General features: G+C 45.4%; 1 protein-coding gene across 1 annotated transcript; it reads left to right on the forward strand.

Annotated features, from left to right (window-relative positions):
• Nucleotides 1–379: 379 nt before the first annotated feature.
• On the forward strand, nucleotides 380–24,154 carry ZMYND12 (zinc finger MYND-type containing 12). Its single transcript, XM_040326271.1, has 8 exons — nucleotides 380–505; nucleotides 3,596–3,737; nucleotides 6,152–6,323; nucleotides 8,595–8,764; nucleotides 12,221–12,343; nucleotides 14,231–14,339; nucleotides 19,948–20,093; nucleotides 23,770–24,154. Exons 1-8 carry the CDS (start codon nucleotides 396–398, stop codon nucleotides 23,917–23,919), a joined length of 1,122 nt encoding a protein of 373 aa, XP_040182205.1. The 5' UTR covers nucleotides 380–395; the 3' UTR covers nucleotides 23,920–24,154.
• The last annotated feature ends 1,797 nt before the right edge of the window (nucleotides 24,155–25,951 follow it).

A 25,951-nucleotide genomic window follows, 5' to 3' on the forward strand; every position in this document is an offset into this window, starting at 1 on the left:
ACAGGAAGAATTTGTTTTTAGGGAAACAAGTAGAATAAAAGTTCAGTGTGTGATGTGAGAAGGATGAAATACCTTCTAGTGGTCACTAGATGGCGACAATGCACACATCTTTGTATGTAGCTATTATATGTCTGTCTACCAATGAGGAGTGGAATACTCCATATATACTGACTCTGGTATTTATAGCAAATTTGTGTGCTGTGATTCCTATATAGATAATGAGGTGTATACAGTGCTGGGCTGGCAGTGCGAACACCCTCCATTCATCAGACTGTCACCCCACGTACTTCCAGCAGAGGGCGCCTGTGACCACTTTCCTTAACAACCGATCTGTTAATATGTCAGTCCCTAGCAACCGTCCATCCGAGTGATTGTGTGACTCCAGGAGATCAGAGATGGCGAGTGTGAACCCCTTATCCAATCCCAAGGGGGTGAAGCTGGAGTGTGAGCTGTGCCACAGCCCTGCCTTCATCCAGTGCCCCGACTGTAAGGTCACCTATTACTGGTATGTACAAAGGAGGCAGCAAATCCAGCCATATTGTGTGTGTGCAATAGACAGTTCATAGAGCTCAATATGTATGATTGGGTGACTCTTTCTGAAAATGCTATCTGCCTGGCTGTCCTCCCCTTCCCATGGTGCTTCAATACGCGCACATTCTGGGCTCACACTTTTGCGTACGGGTTTTCGTGGCCTTGTCATGGGTACAGCCAGTGGCGTCACTAGGGTGTCATGGGAAAGGTGGGGCGGTACACTGCAAGTTAGGGTGGCATTGGGCAGGTTGGGGTGGTATAGGGCAAGTTATGGTGGCATAGGGCAGATTGGGGTGGTACAGGGCAAGTTAGGGTGGTACAGGGCAAGTTGGGGTGGCATGGGAACGTTTGGGGTGGTACAGGGCAGGCTGGGGTGGTACAGGGCAGGCTGTGGTGGCACAGGGCAGGCTGGGGTGGTACAGGGCTGTTTGGGGGGGTACAGGGCAGGCTGGGGTGGTATACGGCTGTTTGGGGTGGTACAGGGCAGGCTGGGGTGGCACAGAGCAGGCTGGGGTGGTACAGGGCAGGCTGGGATTGCACAGGGCAGGCTGGGCATGTCAGCTGAAAAAAAAAAAAAACGGGATGGTGTCACCCCTCTAGCGGGTGTCACCCGGTGTGGACCGCACCCCCCGCACCCCCCTAGCAACGCCTCTGGTCAAATCGCACAAAAGTCACTGCAAAACAAGCAACGGCGAACGCGCCGGGCTCAGTGTCAACTTTTGGTACGTGAGCCTCTTTGGCGCCTTTTTTGAAACAGAGGGAGGTCCATTCAAAGGGGATGGTGCGGCTCCAAAATCATGCCACAAAAACAAGCAAACAAAAAAACGTAACATGGCAACGCAGCTCAGGTGTGAATGGGGCCTTAATGGCAAAAGCGTGCCAAAAAAAAATAACATAATATATATATATTATTATTATTATTATTATTATTAAAGGGCACAGAGGTCCCCAGTTCCCCCGGATGGCAACCTCCCTCCCCTTTTTTATAAAAAAATTACATTTTTTATATATAAAAAAAAAATGTTTTATTAAAGGGCTCAGAGGTCCCCAGGGCCCCATGTGGCAACCCCCCCTTTTTTAAATAAATGTTTATTTTTTTATTTTTGTTTATATTTTTGTATTTTATTTTATTTATTATAAGGTCCCCAGGGCCCCGGATGGCAACCCCCCCCTTTTTTTTAATGTATTTTTTATAAATGTTTATTTTATTTTTTTTATTAAAGGGCCCAGAGGTTTATTTTTTCTTTTCTGAAGCTGTGTAAAATTCCTGATGGCGGCCCTGGGGAGGACATACAAACTCCAGGCAAGTCACGCCATGGTTGGGATTTGAACTGGTGATCCCAGTGCTGCTAAGCTGAAATGCTAACCACTTAGCCAGGGCTGGGACAAGGGGTGGGTGGGGCTGCCCTGTGCACTGTTGTATCATGTAAGTTGGGGGGCACCACAAGGAGACAGGGGGGTGCTAAGAGTGGTGCTCTAGGGGGATTTGTCTTGGGAGGGGGGTTAGGGGGAAAAGATGTGTACTAGGAGGGGAAATGTTAAGGGTACAGGATTTGTGCTTTTTTGTTTTCTGGGGGGGGGGGGGGGGGCATTTGATCTGCCCTCTGAACATCATGTGAAAAACATGCAAAAAAGGGGTGCAAAAACGTGAAATTAAATTATTTTTTGTAGGCATTGTGCATTGCATGGCTCTATCCTACAGGTGAGTCTGAGATCAGAAGCAGAATTACAGAAAAGCAGTCACCAAATGGGACTGCTTACACACAGGCCAAGATGTTCTAGAACAGTCGTCTCTTGTGGCCCTTGCTTGCCTTTATCTGGCCCTTTGGGCACTATTTCATCCACTGACACCCAACAATGGGGCTCTATTCCTCCAACTGACACTAATGACTGGGCACAATTCCTCCCAATGAAACCATTGATGGGGCACCAATACTCCCACTGACACCGAGGAAGGGGCACAGTTCCTCCCAATGACACCAATGATGGGGCACCATTCCTTCCACTGACACCAATGATGGGGCACAATTCCTTCCACTGACACCAATGATGGGGCACTATTCCTTTACTGACACCAATGATGGGGCACTATTCCTTCCAAAGACACCAGCGATGGGGGACAATTCCTCCCAATAAAACCAAAGATGGAGCCTTGTTTAATCCCGACCAGGGCTGGACTGGGACAAAAATTTGGCCCTGGACTTCATCCAGACTGGCCCACTTTGACAAGTCTCTCCAATGGCGGCCGCCGGCCGGACAACTGCCCCCCCCGGCCACCCAAGCCCCCTCTCCCCCTTCACTAGCCACTAGCCGTTCTACTTTATTAGAGTAGAACGGCTGGTACTGGTACTCTTATAGGCAGTACCAGTGGGGAAGCTAGACATTATTTCACCCGTGGCAAAGAATCAGTTTGGTGCCCCCCTCTTATGGGACAAGATTAGGCAGAAGTGAGAAACTCCCAGGCCATAGCTATTGAGTCAACTGTCTGTCCCCTCCCCCATGCTCCTCTGTCGTCCCCCCTGCTCCTCTGGTCCTCCCCCTGCTTCTCTGTTCTCCCCAGGTGAGCGCGGCGGGGAGGGAGAGGAGGTGAGCGCTGCGGGAAGGGAGAGACAGAGAAGCGGAGGAAGCGGCAGTCTGCTGTCACTGAAGCCGGCCCACTGAGCCATCGGCCCACCGGGAAACTCCCTGTAGTCCCAATGGCCAGTCCATCCCTGATCCCGACATCAATATATTTTCTACTCCCAATTGCCAGAATCAGGCCCTCTAACGTCTTAAGGTTTGGAGACCCTGCTTTAGAACCACATTTGCTAGGGAAGGAGGAGCATTGGAGCGATATCTCTGTGGTTTGTCCAGGGAGGGAAGGGCCACATAAGAGAAGGTAAGTAGTCCTCATCAGCACCAAGATGTGACACGGCCCTTGTGCTTTGTTTCTTGCATGTTGGGGGTTGGCAGGGGAAGGCCATTCTTCTTAAAATTGTATTAGGGGGTCATGTTGTTCATTCAGTTTAGATCCAAGTGGTAATTAGTACAGTTCAGAATTAAAGCTGAGTACTTTATTCTCCAGTGATGTTGACCACCAGCAGGCAGACTGGACCAGTATTCATGAGAAGATATGCCAGCTTCTCATCCCTGTGCGGGCAGCCATCCCATTCCTGACCTCAGCAGAAGAGAGGGCTCACTCCGCAGAGCAGCTATTACAAAGGAAGGTAATGGAGATTGTTTAATCTGTGTATGTGTCTGTGTATGTGCTTCTCCTCCTGGCCAATGGGGTCTTCGGACTCTTGGCCAATGGGGTCTTAGGACTCCCGGTCAATGGGGTCGAAGGACCTGCTTCCTGATTTGGGTGGAGAAACAGGAAGACATTAGTGAATATTAATTTGCTAATGTCACACAACAGGGTGGGCTCAGGGCGCAGTTCTCTGCGCCCTGCACTCATCCTTTTTTAAGCCAATTAGAGCCTCAGGCTATAGCCACGTGCTTCTAAAAAAAAAAAGTCCATAGAAATTCATGCATCCAGTTCCAGCAGACATGTTCGATCGTGTGTATAGGGCCTCACCCTTTTTCATAAAAAGAAATTGGCTTGACAGGACTTTTCCCCGAAGACTCACAATTCTGAGGTCCAGTGCTGCTCTTCTTCCAGGTTGAATGACAGCCAGTATCATTCAACTCACTTCCTGTGGGCCCAGGCTGTCATGGACACACCCTCCGGGACTCACAGTAAAATACTGCAGAAAGCACTGCTGATATCGAAATGTCAGCACCACTGTTTGGAGTATTAAAGACCACCAACTGCAGCAGGGAGATGAGGACCACCGGATGTCACATGGTCAGTGGAAGTGGGAGGTGGTTGGGGGGAGGAAGATTCTGCACTTTTTTTCTTTTTATATGCTTTAAAGCAGAACTAAACCCACTGATTTAAATGTTTATCAAAACAGTTACATTCAAGGGATGCCCTGAATAATAACTGTTATAGTTACTAGTGTGGTTATGTTAGCTTTCAACTGAATCGTCAAGTCCTCTAATGTCTGGTGTCATAGCTGATAACTTGTGCAGCACTATGACAACTGACATACGTCTCTGTTGAAGTCTACGACGAAACGAGTCGGTCTTGGCTTATTGCTCCGCACATTGCTCCTTTTTACTTTTGTGATCACAAATTTTTATTACTACGGATGCTGATCATTTTTTATTAAATAAAACATATACTTTTTGATATATACCACGTGGAGCCCTTCTTTTTTCTCTTTACATCTTCCTCGATGTCAGAAACCATGAATCAGACCGAGACAGAAGTACAGTTAAATCACACTTAGTAGTAAAACATCACATCACACGTAGTAAAACATAGCCAAAGTTCAGTAACCGGATCGGGTAGTTGGCCAAGCCAATGTCAGAGAGCCAGTGATAAACGTTGTAGTACAGCAAGCAGGATCTGTAGCCAGAAGGCCCGTAAGCCAAGCAAGTCTTCAACAGCAATGCAGGAGACAGTCTCTGTGATCTTGACAAAGGCGAAGGCAGAGAGCAAAGGAACTGGAAGACTTTAAGTAGGAAGAGCTGCGAGCAGGATCATCAACAGGTGGATCACTGTGAAGAGATGGGAGCTGGCAATTAGCTGACAGCTGAGCTGCCAACACAGAGAAAGAAGGGCTGAGCCCAGCCCTGACACTCGATGTGAGGTTTTTTTTGGCCTTTCCATTCGGCTGTTTCAACTTGGTTTCTCAACCTTACGGTCACCTACAAGACCCCTGGAAGCTGCTCCTGGAAATGCCTGGGTTCCCAAGATCGTTGTGGAAGAATACCCATCTTGGCTCTCTCTGCTCGATTGACTCGTTATCATCGACATTCGAGTCCACCATCTCTGGTAAGAGTACATACCCCATTATTTTGATTGAAAATACAACAGCTCAATGTTTCCACGTGTTCACTATATCACTGTGCTTCACTTCTGAACAACAACTTTTTTATACTGGACTTTATTTGTTCACTACATGAATTGGTTCATTGATTTGGACATTTCCCATAATCTTCCATATATGAGTTATATTTATATATGTTATGTTTTTACACTTTGTGAACTACCTTCATGTGTATAGCAACATTTGATTATTTGAATATTGCTTACTCAACTTTTTAGCGCTACATTTTCCATTTACCTTGAGCACTATGACAACTGCCGATCAAACAGAGGCTAAGATGGCAGTTTCCTTGGCTGTAATGAATAAGGAGGTTTAGTTCTGCTTTAACTTTGTCTATGAGTGAAATCCTAAGTACAGCTCTAGGCCAATATATAAACCCTCTTTAATTCACCAGTGTGCGAGTGGGACATTCTTCAGTAGCTTACAGTATGAAGAGAAGATGGAGTGGACATGTTCATTTCTAGTAGGAGAAGAGTCAGAGCATTGTGTGGGGTCTGCAGAGTTGCAGGCAGTAAACGTATTTCCAATCTTCCTATGCCATGCAATGATAGTGCATACTTTATAAAAATGTATATCCCTTGATGAAACAAAGTTTCTATATATGCATTTCATCTAGGGATCTAGCTGTTTGACAGGAGAATTGATATTACTTACATACATAGACTAATAGAAGGTAAATTTGGTAAATCTTCTTCCCATTGCAGACTTATTTGATTGACCTGACTACAAAGGAAGCCCAAAGACTCTTGTATGAAGGGCGCCATGTGGATGTAATCCCAGCAGCCACCCATGCTCTGTCTTTCAGCATAGATGTACACGGGCTGACATCAGTAGAACTAGTGCCTGTATACCTTATTCTGGCAGAAGCCAACATTGGTAAGTTAAAGTCATATGAAAAAGACAAGATGCGCCAATCTAAGTGCAGTGAGCCGTAGTTTAATGATAAATAAATAGAACACAGTAAAATGGCTACTCACAAAAGGAGGGTTTACACAAGCAATGAATGGGATGCAGGTGGTGAGATGCAGGAGGTAAGATGCAAGCCTGGAATCACTGTGGTGGCATCATCTGTAAGGTTCCATGTCCCGGGCAGCAGCAAGCTGGGGATGTAAACACTTGAGGATTAGGGATCCAGCAGAGACGAGGAGATGTGGCGTGCGTTCCACGGTGGAGCGCAGCGTGCCGTCGTCGCACCGGAAGTGACGTGGGAGTCCAGGCCGGCCAATAGGATTACGCGTTTCACAGCGTCAGCTGTTTCGTCAGATCTGAAAATGTAATCATTTTCAAGTTCTCTGGGAACCCCTGCTAAAAAAGATTATATTGTACCTACAGCTACTTGGTGGCATGATCACTAAGTTAAAGACAGCTTTAAAAATAATAATAATGGGGTGTACTTAGCATATTTGACACTCAAGGCAGATACTTTTGTTACCAATTATTCTTTAAACATTGCAGTGGCCTCTAAGATCAGTGGAATGTGTAGAAGTGGCCCCTTGCATTGGGAGTTAGTCGAAAATGTCACCCTAGCATTGGTGGACAACATACATGTGCTTTTCTTGCATTGGTGGTCAGTGTGGGTAGGAAATCAATCCACCATTGCTAATTGTTCAAGGAACCCTGGTTGCCTGTGGAAGAACCACATTTCTTTGTGTGGAACCAGGACTCATAGGTGAGTTATTATACATAGCTCATAACAATAGGGGAGTATTCCAAGGAACCCTGGTTGAGGAAATACTGCTGTAGAGCAACTGCATTTCTGTGTGTGGACCTGCGACTTATAGCTAGGGTTGAAAGGAGAAAAAAGTGCGCTAATTACAGTCCATATAGATTGAATCACAAACAGTTATTTGCAGTGCATGAGATAGTTCCAATAACTGCACAGGTGGTTGAATTCATTCGATAATGGCCCCCCCAGTGATTAACACACAGACAAATGCCCTGCCACCTCATAGAAAACACGCTTACCGGATAGCAAGCCAAGCAAGCAGATGGCTATAGCCCAGCCAAGGCCTTTGCTTTGTGGGAGATCCCGGGAATGCTGTATGTATGATGATCCTGACTCACAAGCAAAAAACCATGAGCTCCGTAAGCATTGTTCAACAATCAACCCAAAAAGAGATAAGATAGACCATAGTGTGATACTGTCTAAATCTTAATTTATTGTTCAATATAAATAGTTGCACTTACACTTTAGAAGTTTTAAAATCACATGAAAATAAGAAGCCGGCGTTCCTCCTCCAGACGCGTGTTGTCATATATGACTTTGCCATATATAACGAAACGCGTCTGGAGGAGGTAAGGTGCTGACATCACCACAAGGATATACCCTATGAGTAAGTGGCGTGTACGGCCACGTAACGCATAAGGGAGGGAGGAGAGCCAGTGGTGACGTCATCTCCGCACGCGGCTGAGAGCGGAGGAAATACTGTTTTTGTGCTTGTCGTTTTCATCGCAAATGTGAGTGTATTTACGTTGCTATTAAATTATATTTTAAAATGTTACTACACTATGGAGCCTATTCTTTCTTTACCTATATATCGTTGGGAGCCATCCACCTATGCTGAAACTTATCTAGACGCTGTCAGCGTGGGGATTTAAAGAGACCTGTCCGTGGCTAAGTTTGCACTGAAACTGGGAGCTGCTGCCAGTGTGAATTGTTAAGAGGCTTGATTTTAAGCCAGCTAAGGTGAGAGGCTGGGGGAAACAGGGTCACTTGGAGTGGAGATCCTGATGGTTTGCTGTGGATTGTGAGCACTCTACACTTCAGGAATCATTGTGGACATTGAATCAAACTGCATGATATTGGACTTGGTTTATTTGCATTTTGCACAAGAGACTCACAGTTGCACATTATTGCATGAAGAATTTTATTCATTTATTGCATCAATTATTTATATATTTATTTTGGAGCATTTTCACATTATTTGGCTTGATATTTGCACTTTATTATTGACAGCGGACTTTCATTGCTGCCTATTATGTGTGTATTTTTCACTGGATTTTTTATGCACATTTTTTGCACTTTTGTAAATTAGTTTTCAGTAAGAGCCTCAACACCCCTCATTATAGACCACAAGGATAGAACCAGAGATTGAATTGTAAACCACACTTCTGTAAATAATCTTCTTGCCTCCTTTTATTATGCAGGTTTGGGAAATTTAACACAGGCCGAGGAGTACCTGTCTCATGCTTACTGGACTGTACTAAAAACGACGGAATGCAGCAACCTCATACGATCCAATCTGCACAGGAATCTCGGCCTTCTGTACTCTGCCAAGGGAGAGTTTGAGGAATCGCTGCGCCACCTCTCTAATGACGTTAGTTTAATTATGTTTTTAATTCGCAAAGCTGCGCACTGAATTTATAAGTAAAACCCCAAACACCAATCTCACTGCATCAGAGTGTCCCCCCTTCTTGCATCAGAGTGTCCCCCCATTGCATCAGTGTGTCCCCCCTTGCATCAGAGTGTTCCCCCTTACATCAGTGTCCCCCCCTTGTACCAGAGAGCCCCCCTTACATCAGAGTGTCCCCCATTGCATCAGAGAGCCCCCCTTGCATCAGAGTGTCCCCAATTGCATTAGTGTCCCTCATTGCATTAGTGTCCCCCATCAGAGTTTCCCCCTTGCATAAGAGTGTCCCCCATCAGAGTTTCCCCCCTTGCATAAGAGTGTCCCCATCAGAGTTTCCCCCCTTGCATAAGAGTGTCCCCCACTGCACCAGAGTGTCCCCCATCAGTGTGTCCCCCCTTGAATCAGAGTGTCCCCCCTCTCCTTCCCCTCCCACATGTACTCACTCACAGCTCTCCAGAAAGGCAGCATCGTTCCTCTCTCCAGTCATGTGACAAGTGATAAGGGGAGAGAGGAAGGAAAGTCTGCCGGCTGTCTATCTCCCCCTATAGGGCGGGAGGGAGCAGAAAGGCCAATACTCACTCCAGGAAGTGACAACTGCTACTTCTCCTGACAGAAATGAAATCGCGATCACTCACTGCCAGAGAGGAGCGGCTTCAGGACTGCACCTGACCGGCCCACTGAGCCATCGGCCCACCGGGAAACTCCCGGTATTCCCAATGGCCAGTCCATGCCTGCTCCCTGGTATATCTGAATGTACCCCAAGAATTCTAGTTATCCTCTGCTGAGAACCCCTGCAGCATTGTAAATAAATAACCTGATGTTTTACATGTAAGATCAGTGAATACTGCCCTCGGTATTCAACAATGTCACACCAGCATACCTTAGCTAAAACGTCATGCTAGCAAGGAGAAGAGAGCCCTCAGTAAGTCACATTCAGCAGCAATTCTGGGATAGCAAAAGTAATTAAAGGTAAATTATTAAAGTGTTATGGCTTTTAATGCGGCAACACAGTGAAGGGCAGTTGCTGATTTCATCTATTGTGTTCTTACTATAGTAAACATTCAGAGGGATGACTGCTCATTGCTTTGGATTATACAAGCGTCTTTTTTTTTTTTTTTTTTTTTTACTTTTTTAAATCTTTATTAGATTTCCACGTTTCCCCTTTTACTGAAATGTTTGGTTTTTAAATTAAACATCCTATTTGAATTTTATTTTTAAATAAAATTCTTTGGACCAATCTTCCACTCGGCATGTGAATTTGACAAATATTACTCATTATTATTATTACTACAATGTGTTGTTTTGATTATTAGTTATTATTAATTGGGATTAGGTATCATGCCATCGCAGGAGTCTTCAGGACCCTATGAGAATCACGCTGATAGGCAGCCATTCACTTCTTACAGGTTCTCATCCCGCTGAGCTCCCAATCTCTCTCACTAGACTTGCTGATTCACTGAAAAAGGCTCGAACCTTTTTTGCGACCCTCATACTACCTTGTAACCGCAAACTCTTCCTAATACTTCCAGAAATCTGGATAAAAATATAGGCCCGGATTCACAGACATCGGCGCATATTAATGCCGCCGTAGCGTATCTCTTTTACGCTACGCCGGCGCAGTGCACAGAGGCAAGCACTGGATTCACAAAGCACTTGCTCCCACTCGCTGTTAAAGATACGCTGGGTTTCCTCGGCGTAAGCCAGTGTAGGTGGAAGTGGGCGTGAGCCATGCTAATGAGGCGTGACCCCATCCAAATGATGGGCCAAGCGTCATAGAAGTACTTAAAATGAACGGCCCGTGGCCGCATCCCAGTGCACATGCTCAGAATCACGTCGAGACAACTGCCTAAGATACGTCGAATCACTGCCTACGACGTGAACGTAACCTACGCCTAGTCATATTCACGTACAACGTAAACGACAAAAGATACGACGGCTTGTGTTCCCTGGTCCATACCTTTGCATGAGTTGCGCCTCCTATATGGAGAATAACTTTACGCCGGACGTACGACTTACGCAAACCGCGTATATGATGCGCCGTCGCAACTACGTTTGTGAATCGGCGTATCTCCCTCATTTGCAAATCTATGGGAGCGGCAAATGCGCCCGGCGTAAATATGCACCTACGATACGACGGCGTAGGCAAGTTACGTCGGTCGTAGGAAGCCTATTTTCAGGCGTATCTCAGATTGTGGGCGCGGTGCACAGATACGACGGCGCATAGTTACACTTACACGGCGTATCTCGAGATACGTTGGCGTAAGTGCTTTGTGAATCCGGGCCATACATCCTTACTTCATGGTAACATGGGTCGTGTGTGTGGAATATTTCTTCTACGTATATTTATGAAGTTCCTCTTAGTTATCAAAACTATATTTGTTTGTCATGAGAACACCTTTTTTATCATCATACGGTTTTATGTATTTATAATATATGAAATGATCTTAAAGTGGATGTAAACCCAAAAAATGGTATTTATTTTTTTGATGTCACAATGTAGAGTATAAGATTTCCTATCATCTGTACCCAGTCTTGCCACACAGAGTTAATCCAGCTCTGAGCAATCCTCTTTTATTGTTCAGTGAAAATTAACAGACTTCCAGATAAAAACCTGTCTAAATAAAAAGTCCTTTCCTCTCTCCTTGCTTTGAGTGACAGGTTATTTACATATCTAGCTTGGACATGTTTATCATATGTTATGTTATGTTTATCATAATATGAGGTGATCCACAGTATAAAAAGTGAGAAATCCACCCCTCCCCCACATAACACATCCTGGTAATATACAATGAACTGTGGATCACCTCATATTATGATAAACATAACATAACATATGATAAACATGTCCAAGCTAGATATGTAAATAACATGTCACTCAAAGCAAGGAGAGAGGAAAGGACTTTTTATTTAGACAGGTTTTTATCTGTTAATTTTCACTGTACAATAAAAGAGGATTGCTCAGAGCTGGATTAACTTTGTGTGGCAAGACTGGGCACAGATGATAGGAAATCTTATACTCTACATCAGGGATATGCAATTAGTGGACCTCCAGCTGTTGCAAAACTACAAGTCCCATTGTGCCTCTGCCTCTGGGTGTCATGCTTGTGGCTGTCAGTCTCTTGCTATGCCTCATGGGACTTGTAGTTCTGCAACATCTGGAGGTCCGCTAATTGCATATCCCTGCTCTACATTGTGACATCAAAAAAATAAATAAATAAATAAAACATTTTGGGTTTACATCCACTTTAACTTGCTTGCTGTTTCTTATTTTCATGGGCAAATGGTACACACAGATTTGCTTGTGCTCCCTCTAGTGGCTATTTATATGTTAAGCAGTACAGTACACACCTTTTATTTTTATCCTATTAAAAAAGCCTGACTGTATTTCCACAATCATGAGTATAAGTATTTTATCCATCTCAGATTTACTATGCGAGCACCGTCTCTGGACCTAAGGACATCAGCACTGCGGGAGGATACTTCCATATGGCCAATGTTTTTTTCCGGCAGAATAAAATGGACATTGCTGATTCTCTGTATTCCGAGGTAGGTCAGCATTGCAGGTCGGAATTCTACATATTTTAAATCTATTTTATTTGTTTGGTTGATGATAGCCGAGTGCAATTTAATGTTGAAAACTGAATGATGTTGCAGGGTTGATCCTACAAATCTATGTGTCCAGGGCCAATGATCTGTCCCTAACTGCATGTAATCGCTCGATGACATGTGGATACATGCTTACAGCGGCGGACGGCTCCTGTCATTGACTTGTACAGATTTCTTGGTCGCAGCTGTTTTCAAACGCCTAGGCTCCCGGCCGCAGTAATCCACAGTATACTTGCTGCACCATGGCTGATTTGGACCGTTGAGTGACATCTATTTGGAAGTGTGGGGAAAAGTGGGAAAATTAAAGGCAGCATATAGGACTTGAGCAATATATGTTAAAATGGTAATTTAAAGTACCGTATATACTCGAGTATAAGCCAAGTTTTTCAGCACATGTTTTTTGTGCTGAAAATGCCCTTACTCGGCTTATACTCGAGTAACCTTTTTGCGCCTGATCTCCCGGACTTTGGGGCCCCGGTACTGGTCGACCCTAGGTCCCCTACACCCCAATCTTGGCACACATGTAGCTCCACTCTTCCTCTACAAGTGTGCAAAGTTTGTTGTCTGGGGACCTACGGCCGGGGAGCACCGATTTTTCAAAGCTGGGTACCCCTTTCATAGACTCCTATGTTAAACGGTCATTTTTCTGGTGACTTTGGGGACCCAGTACTGGCCGGTCGTAGGTCCCCTAGACCCGAAAATTGGCACACATGTAGCCCCATTTCTCCTGTACAAGTGTGCAAAGTTTGTTGTCTGGGCGACCTACGACTGTGGAGCAATAATTTTTCAAAGCCGGGCACCCCTTCCATAGACTCCCATGTTAAACGTCAGTCTAGTCATAGACAATGTGAGGTATGGGCACAGTAAAGCATGGACACAGTGAGGCATGCACATGGACACAGTGATGCAAAGTGAGGCACAGTAAGGCATGCAGATGGACACCCTAGGCTTATACTCGAGTCAATAAGTTTTTCCGGCCGCGTATAGGGTGCGGCGAGGATGGGGGGATGGCGCCCGGGCGCCCCTAATGGACGGGCCGCCCCTGCCCATAGTAAACCATTGTGCCCAGGGCAAGCGGCCCTCTCTCCCACCCCTTGTCCCAGCCCTGGCTATAGGTCCCGGCAACACAAGAGGCACACATAGAATGACAATTTAGGGGCACAGCTGGCAGGCTGTTTTAAAAGAAAGCTCAGAGGAGAAAATGAATACAAAAAATAAAATAAAAAATCTAACATTATAATATTAGCACCTGATTTAGCAAATAATTCACTTTAATACCACTTTAAAGGGATACAAAATTCAATTTTTTTTTGTTAAAAATAACAAACATGTTATGCTTACCTGCCTTGTGCAGTGGATTTGCACAGAGCAGTCCGGATCCTCCTCTTCTCGGGTCCCTCTTCAATGCTTCTGGCCCCTCCCTCCTGCCGAGTGCCCCCACAGCAAGCAGCTTGCTATGGGAATACCCAAGCCGAGCTGCAGCTCTCTGTGTCCATTCATACAGGGAGTTGTGGCCCGGCTCCACCCCCTCTCTCTCCTCATTGGCTGACTTACTTTCATTGACAGCAGCGGGAGCCAATGGTGCCATGCTGCTGTCTCAGCCAATGAGGAGGGGAGTCCTGGGCAACCAAGACACTCCTACAACATTGCTGGATCTAGAGGGGGCTTAGGTAAGTATTAGGAGGCTGAGGGGGGCTGCTGCACACAGAATACATATAATGCAATAAGATAAAAAAAAACTTCTGCCTTTACAATCAGTTTAAAGTATAACTAAAGGTAAAACTTTTATATAGTAATCATCATCATCCTGGATTGATTATATTTTAGGTAACGGATATTTGGCACACTCACCTGAACAGATTGATTGATAGTCAGATAAGGTCTTCAATGAGAATTGGTCCTGTTTGTTTTGATGACAGCGATCAAGAAGGCATAGGTAAGAACCCTTGTCAAAGAAGTCAAAAATGTGAATAAACCTTTCAAAACAATATGTATGTGTGTGATAAGAATAAGTATTCGTTCTCATTGAAATTTTGCTGCAAAATTTTTATACCACGGAGAGTGAGGGGCGCTTATGTGCTTCCCTAAGCAGTGGCGGCCCGTCCATAGAGGGCGCCCGGGCGCCGCCCCCCCTCCCCAATTAGTAAAAAAAAAATCTAAAAAAAAAAAAAAAAGTTTATTTAAACATGTCCCTTTAAGGATTTTTTTTCCAAAAAAGGTCCTTAGGTGCACTGTGTCCGAGCGCCGGACGCCAAAGTGCTGTGTGAGTAGCGCCACGTCTGTGCAATCACGGGATTGCAGACGAGGCGCTACATTGGCAGAAAAAAAATGCCATTGTGGCGTTCTCCATCGCGCAACTTGCTTCTGGCGCGATGGACTGTGTTGTTATGACTTGGGTGCACACTTTCTGTGTGCACCCGCACGTCTCTGTGCTAGTCCCGACGTCTCAGGAAGAACCGGAAGTGACGTCGGGACTCTCGAGCTCAGTGCGCCTGGAAGCTGAGCTATGCTGCCAGCATGCCTGCAGTAACTGGTATGAACCCCCTTCCTTCACCCGGCTTATAAAAAACAAAAACATTGGACGAAAATATCGGCCGTATCGGACTCCCCCCCCCCCCCCCCGCTTATTCAAATGTTTTTTTTTTTTTGTTAATTGTTTTTTTTATTTAACTGGTGGAAATAGCAGCCACAACGGCACCCAAAGTCACCCCTCCCCCCCGCTTATTCATTTTTTTTGGACCCCATCCAATCCCCCCCCGGGCTTGTTAAAAAAAAAAAGGTATTTAACATTGTTTTTTTTTATTTAATTGGTGGAAATAGCAGCCGTAACGGCACCCAAACCATCCCCCCCCCCGCTTTTTTTGGACCCCATCCAATCGCCTCCCCCCCCCCCCCCGGCTTGTTAAAATGTTTTTTTTAAAATTTAATTGGTGGAAATAGCGACTTGAGACTGGAAAGTTGCAGGATAAGTCTGACCTGATGAGAACCATTCATATCTGTGCAACTTCAAGTCACAGTGACTTTGAAGTAGTCCGTGTATTACTTTTGTCCCACTTTGATGTGACTTGAGGTCCATAGACCTCCAGAATACACAGGCATTGCTTCAAGTCGCTGCAAAATCGCAGCAAAAAATTGTGGCAGAATCTTGCGACTTTAAGGCTAACACAGTCTGAAAGTTTGATGCGACTTAAAGCAATGCCTGTGTATTCTGGAGGTCTATGGACCTCAAGTTGCATCAAAGTGCGACCAAAGTATTGCAGGGACTACTTTGAAGTCGCTGTGACTTGAAGTCGCACAGATATGAACGTTTCTCTTTGGAAATCATGGGGGTACGACTTGTCATGCGACGTTGAAGTCCCAAGTCGCAGGACAAGTAATGCAGTATGTCTGCAGTCTCTGGTCATCTTGTGCAGTATGTCTGCAGTCTCTGGTAATCTTGTGCAGTATGTGCGCAGTCTCTGGTCATCTTGTGCAGTATGTGCGCAGTCTCTGGTCATCTTGTGCAGTATGTGCGCAGTCTCTGGTCATCTTGTGCAGTATGTCCGCAGTCTCTGGTCATCTTGTGCAGTATGTCCGCAGTCTATGATAATCTCATGCCCATTTAGAGTCCTTCATAACTAACAGTGTAATTTTTTAGTTTGTTTGCGCCAATCTGTAAGCCTGCGCTATATACCATGATTTGTGATGCTGGGGCTATATACTCTGTGCTGTGATGCTGAGCTGTATACTCCTGACACTATGAGGGGAAGCAAGTGGAATACAGGGGACGGAGTGAGTGTATTCTATAGGGGGTGTGGCTTATGAGAAGTGGGAGGGACCAAATGTGGAGGGGCGGGGTCTTGCGCCCCCCCATTCTAAAATGTCACCAGCCGCCACTGCTAAGTACTCATGGGTGCAATCAAAGCCCATCTCTGAGCATAGACTCAGCCCACCACCTTCATTCCCCTCTTTCACCCGTTCAGCAGATTTTAAAGCAATAATGACTTGTGAAACTTTTTTATACTCACCTAACTCTGCCACCTGTGACTCATGCTGGCACCACTTCTATGAGTAATGACTGGTATAGATCCAGCGCTGCTGTCATCCGGTCGCTTCTTAGTGTTGTCCTCTCACCACTGCAGTCTTCTGGATGCTGAGAGTACCCTGGCAAAACGAAGATGAAAAGCAGGTGTCCACATCTCCCAGGTACAGGGCTCGAGTCCTGCGGGAACGTGTGGGAACGGCGTCCCTGCACTTTTTTCACAGCAGGAACGCCGTTCCCTTTGCAGGACTAGAGCAGCCGAGCCGATCCTTCACTAAGCGGCGATGCCCAGCACTTGCATAAAGTTCTTTCTAAATCCCGCGATAACTTGCGGCAGGCCTCCGCAATGACTCCTGAAAACAATGACAAAAGCTCCCAGGAGATATTGCGGCATCGAGGAAGTGACGGAATACACGCACACTACCCGATGAATCCATATACAGGAAGCGGCCAGTAACATAAAGGATTACTAAGGTACAGTGGATCGGAAAAAAAAACATGCAGTTTAGTAATTATGCATATGAGCGTATCATTTTTATTTATTTTTTGTGGGGGAGTGGATCTTGGGTGGGAGTTCCCACACTTTTTTCCCCAGGACTTGACCCCTGCCCAGGTAGTGTCATGGACATCCAAAGAAGACCAACCGTCCTGCTCTGGGAAGATGATAAAAAAAGCATTAAAAAAAACCTAGTGGTTTGTGTGGGAGCAATATGCCCAGAGTTTAGCTTTAAGGAAAACCTTCACTGAAACGAATATGAAGTCTGATTTTGTTGACCTGCTTCTAAAAACACTAGACACTTAGCTTGTGTCAGGACCTGGGTGTGAACCTCTGCTGTGTCTGGCAATGTCTCTTCTTGCTGAGCCACCAAAACTGCTGGACAGCATCCTCTGTGATCCATTGGACAATCCTGCCTTGTGCCTTGTTTCTGTTGAACCTTGAACTCCTTGCTCCTTCCTATTTAAGCCATTCGTTTGCCAGATTATTGTGCTCTCTCCTGCCAATATCTAGCTCTTGTCGCTACTGCTGCGTCTGTGTCTCCGCTACCAATCGTTTCTGACATTTGGCTTGTTTCCTGAGTAGGCTGCTGCTTAACCACATCAATACCGGGCACTTTCGCCCCCTTCCTTCCCAGACCAATTTTCAGCTTTCAGCTCTCTCGCACTTTCAATGACAATTGCGCGGTCATGCTACGCTGTACCCAAATGACATTTTTATCATTTTGTTCACACAAATAGAGCTTTCTTTTTGGGGGTATTTTTTCACGACTCTGTCGATTTATTGCGATATAAGCGAAAAAAAGAGCGAAAATTTTGAAAAAAACACAATATTTTCTTCTTTCTATTTTAAAAGAAATCGAATAAAATCGAATTTTGTCATAAATTTAAGCTAAAATGTATTCTGCTACATGTTTTTGGTAAAAAAAAAAACTTTAGGTGTATAATAATTGGTTTGTGTGATCACGGACAGATGTACGCAAATGATCATGAACAGATGTGTGCAGGTGATCATGGACATATGTGTGCAAATGATCATTAGGACATATGATTTTATTGTTACATATGTGGGGGACAGGTGTTTTTACTATGTGGGGACATGTGGTTTGGGGACATGTGTTTTGGGGACATGTTTGTTTACTTTGTGTGTTTTACATTGTGTGTGACACTAGACTGGTGATCAGTGAGTAAAAAGCTGTAAAAAACGGCTCATACTCACTGATCACCAGACGGCTGCAGTGATCCACTCTCCTCTCCTCACCAACAACTTCTGTGTGAAGAGAGAAGGGCCAATCACCTAGCAACCGGCTCTCTGTTTACTTCACATGACCGCCATGATTGGACACGGCCGTCATGTGATCAGGAGGGCCAATCACAGAGCCCTCCTGCCGATCTGAGATGCACCGTGTCCGGGTGTCCGCATCGGGATCGCGCCACTGCACGGGAACGCAGTGGTGTGGTCCTGAACGTCCACTCAGAAGGAGAGAGCGCCCACCTGGCCATATATGTGCAGTGGCTGAGTGGGAAGTAGTTAATTCCTATTTGCTATATCAGCTACTGGACCCTGGCTTACTCCCCTCCTGGTGGGTTGATCCTGAGGACCACAACCTGGTACTAACATGCAGCAAAACCCATCTTCACCTTCAAGAGCTCTAGTGAACACTGGTTAGTGTTTAGACCCCATGCCTCAGGTGAACCCATTTCATCCACCAGGGTAACCTGCTGTTGCACTTATCCAGCTGGTTGGTGGAAGCCTCTTTGCTGCTATAGCTACTGGCTCTTCAGGCTGACCGTAACAGCTGGTTGTGGTTCTAACACTTTTTTGTGATACAAATCATGAAAATTCAGAGTAAAGTCAGGGCTCCAAATCTGCTACTTTTTCCAGGCTGCTGACTCAAAGCGGTAAAAGGTAAAGTTGGTATAAAAAGGGGACAGTAGCTACTGCATCAGCAAAAAAATAAGGGATCTAGCATTTTCAGTAGGTAGGTTCCATAGTTAGTTAGTTCAAGGTTCCTTCCTGAAGGAATTCCCCGGGTTCAAGCTTAGTAACCATAACCAGGGTAAAGCTGGTCATGAACTTAATGCATGCACAATCTCCTTGGGCTCTGGCAGCTCATTTAGATCTGAAGTCTGCCTTCCCATAGATACTCATACTCTATTTTTTGCCTTTTAACATTTTCCACTCTGACTTCACTCCAGTCCAATTTTCCCCAGTGTATTAAACCCTGATGAGAGGGTCCCATACAGGCCCGGACTGGGACAAAAAATAGACCCAGGCATTGTAGACTGAGGAGCCCATGACATATTTACCTGACCCATCCCCGCTCTCCATCCTGACAGATCCCCCACAGCAGACAACGAGAGAGGGGAGGAGGGAACCTGGCAGAGCTGCAGGGGGCAAGGAGGGCCTGGGGAAACTAGAGAACACTGGGGGTCAGAGAGCACTGGAGCGGGGGGGTGGGTGGAGACCACAGGGGGGACCGGAGAATGTGGAGAGCATTGGAGGGGCAAAGAGCAGGGGAGTGGAGGGCACTGGGGAAGGGGTATTTCCAGTTTTACAGAAATGTAAATCTGTACTATTTCCAACGCTAGGGAGAACGGTGGGGAGCACTAGGTGAGGGCTGGAGAGCAGAGGGGAGACCGGAGAACACTGGGGAGGCAGATAGCACGGGGGGGGGGGCAGAGAGCAGGAAGAGCACTAGGGGGGGGAGCACAGGGGATGGTGAGGAGCAATGGGGGGCAGAGAGCACAGGGGGACAGAGAACACTGGGGAGGGCAGAGAGCACTCTGGGGGCCGGTGAACACTGAGGAGTGGGGGGCAAAGAGCACTGGGGGGGGGTGGAGAGCACTGGGGGGGGGGGGGGTGGAATTCTAGCTTTATAGAATTGTAAATTTGTACTTACTCTACTGTATCCAACGCTAGAAAAAATTTGGGCTTTAGATATAGTCTCATTTTCATTTAGGATAAATAGTTCTCTTTATGTGACTGATCAGTTAATCCTAATTTATTGCAATGTCCTTGCCGTAGATGAAAACCAGAAGGCAGAAGCTCTTCAGATCCTCAGTGCAATTTATGACATCAGGGAACAAGCTGCAAAGAAGGAGCCAGCCAACATAGCCAAGGTTCTACATGCCCTGGCTATGCTGCACTATCTCAGAGTGGATTTTAAGGCGGTAAGTCTTCACCATAAAAGTTTTTATTTAAACTATTGGCCTATAGACTATTTTTTACAAATAAAGTACTCCTAAATCTTAAAGTATATGTAAACCCAATCGCTAAAATCGCATGTTAAAGTCATGTTAACAGTAATTTCTATTTTTCATCTGTAAATTTGCATCTTTCAGCAGTGGCGGTGCGTCCATAGAGGGCTCCTGCACTGCCACTGAATACAATACATGGATTCATGCATTGCATGAATCCATGTACAGTATTGTTGCTGCCGCCCACTATTCAGATGGCCGGCCCCCTGGTGAGCGCTGGCCATCTGAATAACGCCAGCTGGTTGGCTTAGGAAGTGCCAGCGGCTCTGATAGGCTTTCTGATTACAGCCCTCAGGCTGTAATCGGCTTCCAAATAGTTATCCAGGGGACACACAGGGGGTGCGTTCCCTGGCTAACACTGACAGGCGTCTCAGCCAATCAGGTTCACCGGTTCTGGTTACCGGTAACCTGATTGGCTGAAGCATCATCGAGGGCAGGAGAAGACATCGAGGGACGGTGGAAGCAGGATGGCTGACCCCAGAAAGGTAAGTTCCGGGCGGGGGGGCATTTAACAGGGCACAGTGGCAGCATTTAACAGGGCACAGTGGTGCTAATTTATGGGCACAGTGTCGCTAATTTATGGGCACAGTGGCGCTAATTTATGGGCACAGTGGTGACAATTGATGGGCACGGTGGTGATAATTGATGGGCACGGTGGTGACAATTGATGGCACAGTGGGTAACAATTGATGGCACAGTGGCTGCGTCTGGCATGGCGCAGTGGTGACAATTGATGGGCACAGTGGTGACAATTGATGGGCACAGTGGCGACAATTGATGGCACAGTGGCTGCCTTTGATGGCATGGCATGGCACAGTGGTGACAATTGATGGGCACAGTGGCGATAAATGATGACACAGTTGCTGCGTTTGATGGCATGGCACAGTGGCTGCATTTGATGGCATGGCACAGTGGCGACAATTGATGGCACAGTGGTGACAATTGATGGCATGGCACAGTGGTGACAATTGATGGGCACAGTGGCTGCATTTGATGGGCACAGTGGCTGCCTTTGATGGGCACAGTGACTGTGTTTGATGGGCACAGGAGCTGCATTTCATAGACACAGTGAGGCTGCAATTGATTTTTTTATTTTTCGTTTGTTTGCGTCCCCCCAAAAATTGTTGTTTAGTTTTAAAGGGATGAGGTTCAAACCCTAACTAGGGGTTCCACCTCATCCCTTTAAACCCAAACACATATGAATTACACAGGTTCCGAGGCTGATTAAGCTGGTAATTAAACTCACTTGGTACCTTATCTGCATTAAATCAGCCTCAGAACCTGTGTAATTCATATGTGTTTGGGTTTAAAATTAAGGAAGTGGCAACCCTAGCAAGGACACACAGGAAACAATTGTTTCCTACGTGTCCCATTCACACTGCAATGTAACCTAGAGCTGTTCTAAAATGCAGACATTCTGCATTTTATCACAACACACTATGCCAAATCGCATGCCAATGTACAGCATTTCAGCGTATTGCACTGCAGTACATTGCTATGAATGAATTGTATGTTTTGTACACTTCACATAAAGTTTGTACAAAAACAAGAAAAAGGGAGCCGTGTGATGTACCAAATCGTGCACCACACTGCCCCCTACTGCAGCCGGGAACATAGAGCTGCCAGAGTCGTAAAGCCAGGTTTTTATTAACATTATGATAAACCATTTATTTTCTTCAGTCTGGAGACTAAAATAGATTTAAACTCATTGGTGTTCCTTTGCAAAACTGCACATTTTTGTTGTGCAGTTTGTCCTCTTTATAGCAAAAAAATAGTTTTTTTTTCATATCAATAATTCATATCAAAAGGCTTTTTTTTATATGAATTTCTAAAAGCGATATCTCAAAAACGAACAAAACAAATGAAATGGTAAGAGTTATTAAGCCCTGGTTCACACCAGTGCAGCTTTGAAATTGCTTTACTTCAGTGCGATTTCAAAGCTGAAGATCACTGCGATTTGGACCTCCAATTTAATTTATGGCTTGCGACTTCATTTAACAGTCAACGCAAGTCACAATTAAATCACAAAGTAGTGGTGCAGTTGCAAAGTCGCTGCAACTTGAGACACAAAGATTTGAGGGAGTTCCACTTCCGGAAATGGGGTGTGCCTTGTCATTTGATTTTGAATTGTCAAATTGAATGACAAAGAGCTTATAAAGAAACAACTAATTTGAAAAAAAATACAGAAGTACCTTGGATTACAAGCATAATTCATTCCAAAGGCATGCTTGTAATCCAAAGCACTCGTATATCAAAGCGAGTTTCCCCATAGGAATCAATGGAAACTCAGATAATTGGTTCCAGTGTCACTGCTGTTGTATGCAGTATGTGGCCTGAGGTGCGGGAGCACTGGATTCACTCGGAAACACTCAGAACCCAGTGTCTCCGAGTGTCACCGGTGCCCCCGCACCTCTGGCCACATGCGGTACTGCACAACCCAGAGGCTTGAATCCTGCTCGTCTTGCGAGACAACGCTCGCACATCGAGTCAGGATTTAAAAAAAAAAAAAAAAAATAGTATTGCGGAACGCTCTTAGACCGTGTAATTCGCAATCCGAGGTTTCACTGTATTTTTTTTTACATTTGGAGGTTGGCAGGATCAAGAAACTTGGTTGTAAAAACTAGAAACAATACATTGTAACATTTCCAATATTTTTACAGAATAAAGTTTGCAAACAGTGGGGTAGATTCAGAAAGCAATTACGCCTGCGTATCCATAGATACGCAGCGTAATTGCTTAGTTGCGCCGGCGTATCTACTTTCTGTATTCAGAAAGCTAGATGCGCCGACTTTAGCCTAAGATACGACTGGCATAAGTCTCTTATGCCGTCGTATCTTAGGGTGCATTCTGACGCTGGCCGCTAGGTGGCGTTCCAGTAGTTGTCAGCGTAGAGTATGCAAATTGCATACTTACGCCGATTCACAAACGTACGCGCGCCCGACGGTAGTTTTTTACATCGTTTGCGTAAGTCGGTTTCGTTGTAAGGCTGCTCCTGCTATTAGGAGGCGCAGCCAATGGTAAGTATGGACGTCATTCCCCTGTCGCGATTTTCAAATTTTACGTCGTTTGCGTAAGTCGTCCGTGAATGGTGCTGGACGCCATTTACGTTCATGTCGAAGCCAATGACGTCCTTGCGACGTCATTTACCGCAATGCACGTCGGGAAAATTTAGGGACGGCGCATGCACGGTACATTTGGCGCGGGAACGCGCCTAATTTAAATGATCCACGCCCCCTACGGGATCATTTGAATTACGCGCGCTTACGCCGGCCCCTTTTACGCTACGCCGCCACAACTTTACAGGCAAGTGCTTTGTGAATCAAGCACTTGCCCCGTAAAACTTGCGGAGGCATAACGTAAATGTCGTTCGTTACGCCGCCGCAGTTTTGCGCACCCCTACCTGAATCCACCCAAGTGTTTATGGGTTTAACTTATACAGAATACACAGAACAGGACCACCTCCAAACTGACATCAGTTACATTGGTGCTGCCATACTGGAGATGAAGCAGTGATAGGAAACAGTCACATGATTTAGCTGGAACTAACATATACATTTAACTTTTTTTTTTTTATATTGTCACATCTTAGGCACATGAGTTGGGAAGCAAACTCCTTCAACTTACCCAGCAGCTGCCAGAGGATGATAAATCAGACAGCTTAACGCTCTTTATGGAGAGCATTGAAAGAAAAATGTCTGCAAAGCCGACTACACAAAGCCGAATTGCCAAACCCCTTTGAATTGTGGACTCTGCATAAAATGGGATGGATGCAACCGACTCAAGATGGGAATTGTCGTAGTACTTCATGTACAGTGCGAGCTTTCATGAACATTCCTGTGTTTTTGGCTGTTACTGCTCAACTTGGAATATTGAGTGTTCCCCTTCATGTTGGGGGTTTTCAATGTCTGTTTTCTTATTAACCACTTGCTTACTGGGCACATAAACCCCCTTCGTGCCCAGGCGAAATTTCAGCTTCCGGCACTGCGTCACTTTAACTGACATTTGCGCGGTCGTGCGGCGTGGCTCGCAAACAAAATTGACGTCCTTTTTTCCCCACAAATAGAGCTTTATTTTGGTGGTATTTGATCACGTCTGCGGTTTTTATTTTTTGCGCTATAAACAAAAAAAGAGCGACAATTTTAAAAAAATATATATATTTTTTACTTGTTGCTATAATAAAAATCCCATTTTTTTTTTAAAAAAAAATATTTTTTTTCTCAGTTAAGGCCGATACGTATTTTTCTACGTATTTTTGTAAAAAAAAAAAAATCGCAATAAGAGACTGGTTTGCGCAAAAGTTATAGCGCCTACAAAATAGGGGACAGAATTATGATTTTTTTTTATTATTTTTTTTTTACTAGTAATGGCGGTGATCTGCGATTTTTATTGGGACTGCGATATTGCGGAGGACATATCGGACACTTTTGACACAATTTTGGGACCATTCACATTTATACAGCGATCAGTGCTATAAAAATGCACTAATTACTGTATAAATGTGACTGGCAGGGAAGGGGTTAACACTAGGGGGTGAGGAAGGGGTTAAATGTATTTCCTGGGTGTGTTCTAACTGTGTGGGGGGAGGGGTCTGACTGGGGGAGGTAACCGATGCTGTGTCCCTATGTACAAGTGACACAGATCGGTCTCCTCTCCTCTGACAGCACGTGGAGCTCTGTGTTTACACACAGAGCTCCACGTCCCTGCTGTCACCTGCTGTGTCACCGCCGATCGCGTGTACCTGGCGGACATCGCGGCCGCCAGGTACACGCATCGGCTCTTCAGCGATGCGCCGGGACAGTGTTTACCCGCTGCGCGCCACCCAGTGGCGCGCGCGGGTAATGCTTTTAAAAAGACGTCCAAAGACGTCCACCCGGCACTTGAGAGCCGCACTGTTGACGTCTTTTGTCAATAGCGCAGGTCTGAAGTGGTTAAAATACATATTCCCCCTTTTTTTTTTTTTCTGGGGAGGATCGGAAAACACCATATAGTAAAGTATTGTAGTATCAAGCTGCCTTTTAAGTGTCAAGGCATGTTAAATGTTATATGTAAAGATTTTTTTTTAATAAAATGTAATTATAAAAAAAATACATACTGTTTAATTATATCTAAAGTCACGACTGTTTTTTTTATTTGGACCGAGTAGGTAAGGGTTAAAACATGTGTCCGATTTTTTGTTTTCATCATCTCTTCCTACTGGGAGGAGACACAACAGGAAGTGGGAGGAAATCTCTCCAAAGTTAAAGCGGACCTTTAGACCCAGTTCACACTGGGGCGGCACGACTTCGGGGGCGACTCGGCAAGGCGATCTCAAGACGACTTCAGAAGCGACTTGCAAAATGACTTCTGTATTGAAGTCAATGCAAGTCGCCCCCAAAGTGGTACAAGAACCTTTTTCTAAGTCGGAGCGACTAGAGTTGCTCCTATTAGAACGGTTCCATTGAAAAGAGCGAAGCGTGACTTGTCAGGCGGCTGAGTCGCCCCTGTGTGAACCGGCTCTTAGTCATTTTTTCAACTTCCCATCTATTAAATCTTCTGCCCTTGTTGTTTTAAATTTGGATAGTAATTTTTTTTTTTTATTGCCAGTAAATACATTATACAGCCCACTTCCTGTTTCTTGTCTGGTAATAAGCCCCGGCTTATGACATCATGCAAAGCTCTCTCTCTCGAAATCGAGGTTCAGCTGAACTCGCACGGCTTCCTTCCCGCAGCCCAGTGTGAACCTGGGCTCTAAGTCAGAGTGACTCAAGTCGCACCGATTACAACGGTTCCAT

The sequence above is a fragment of the Rana temporaria genome, chromosome 10 (assembly GCF_905171775.1).
Source record: "Rana temporaria chromosome 10, aRanTem1.1, whole genome shotgun sequence".
Classification (NCBI taxonomy): Eukaryota; Metazoa; Chordata; class Amphibia; order Anura; family Ranidae; genus Rana; species Rana temporaria.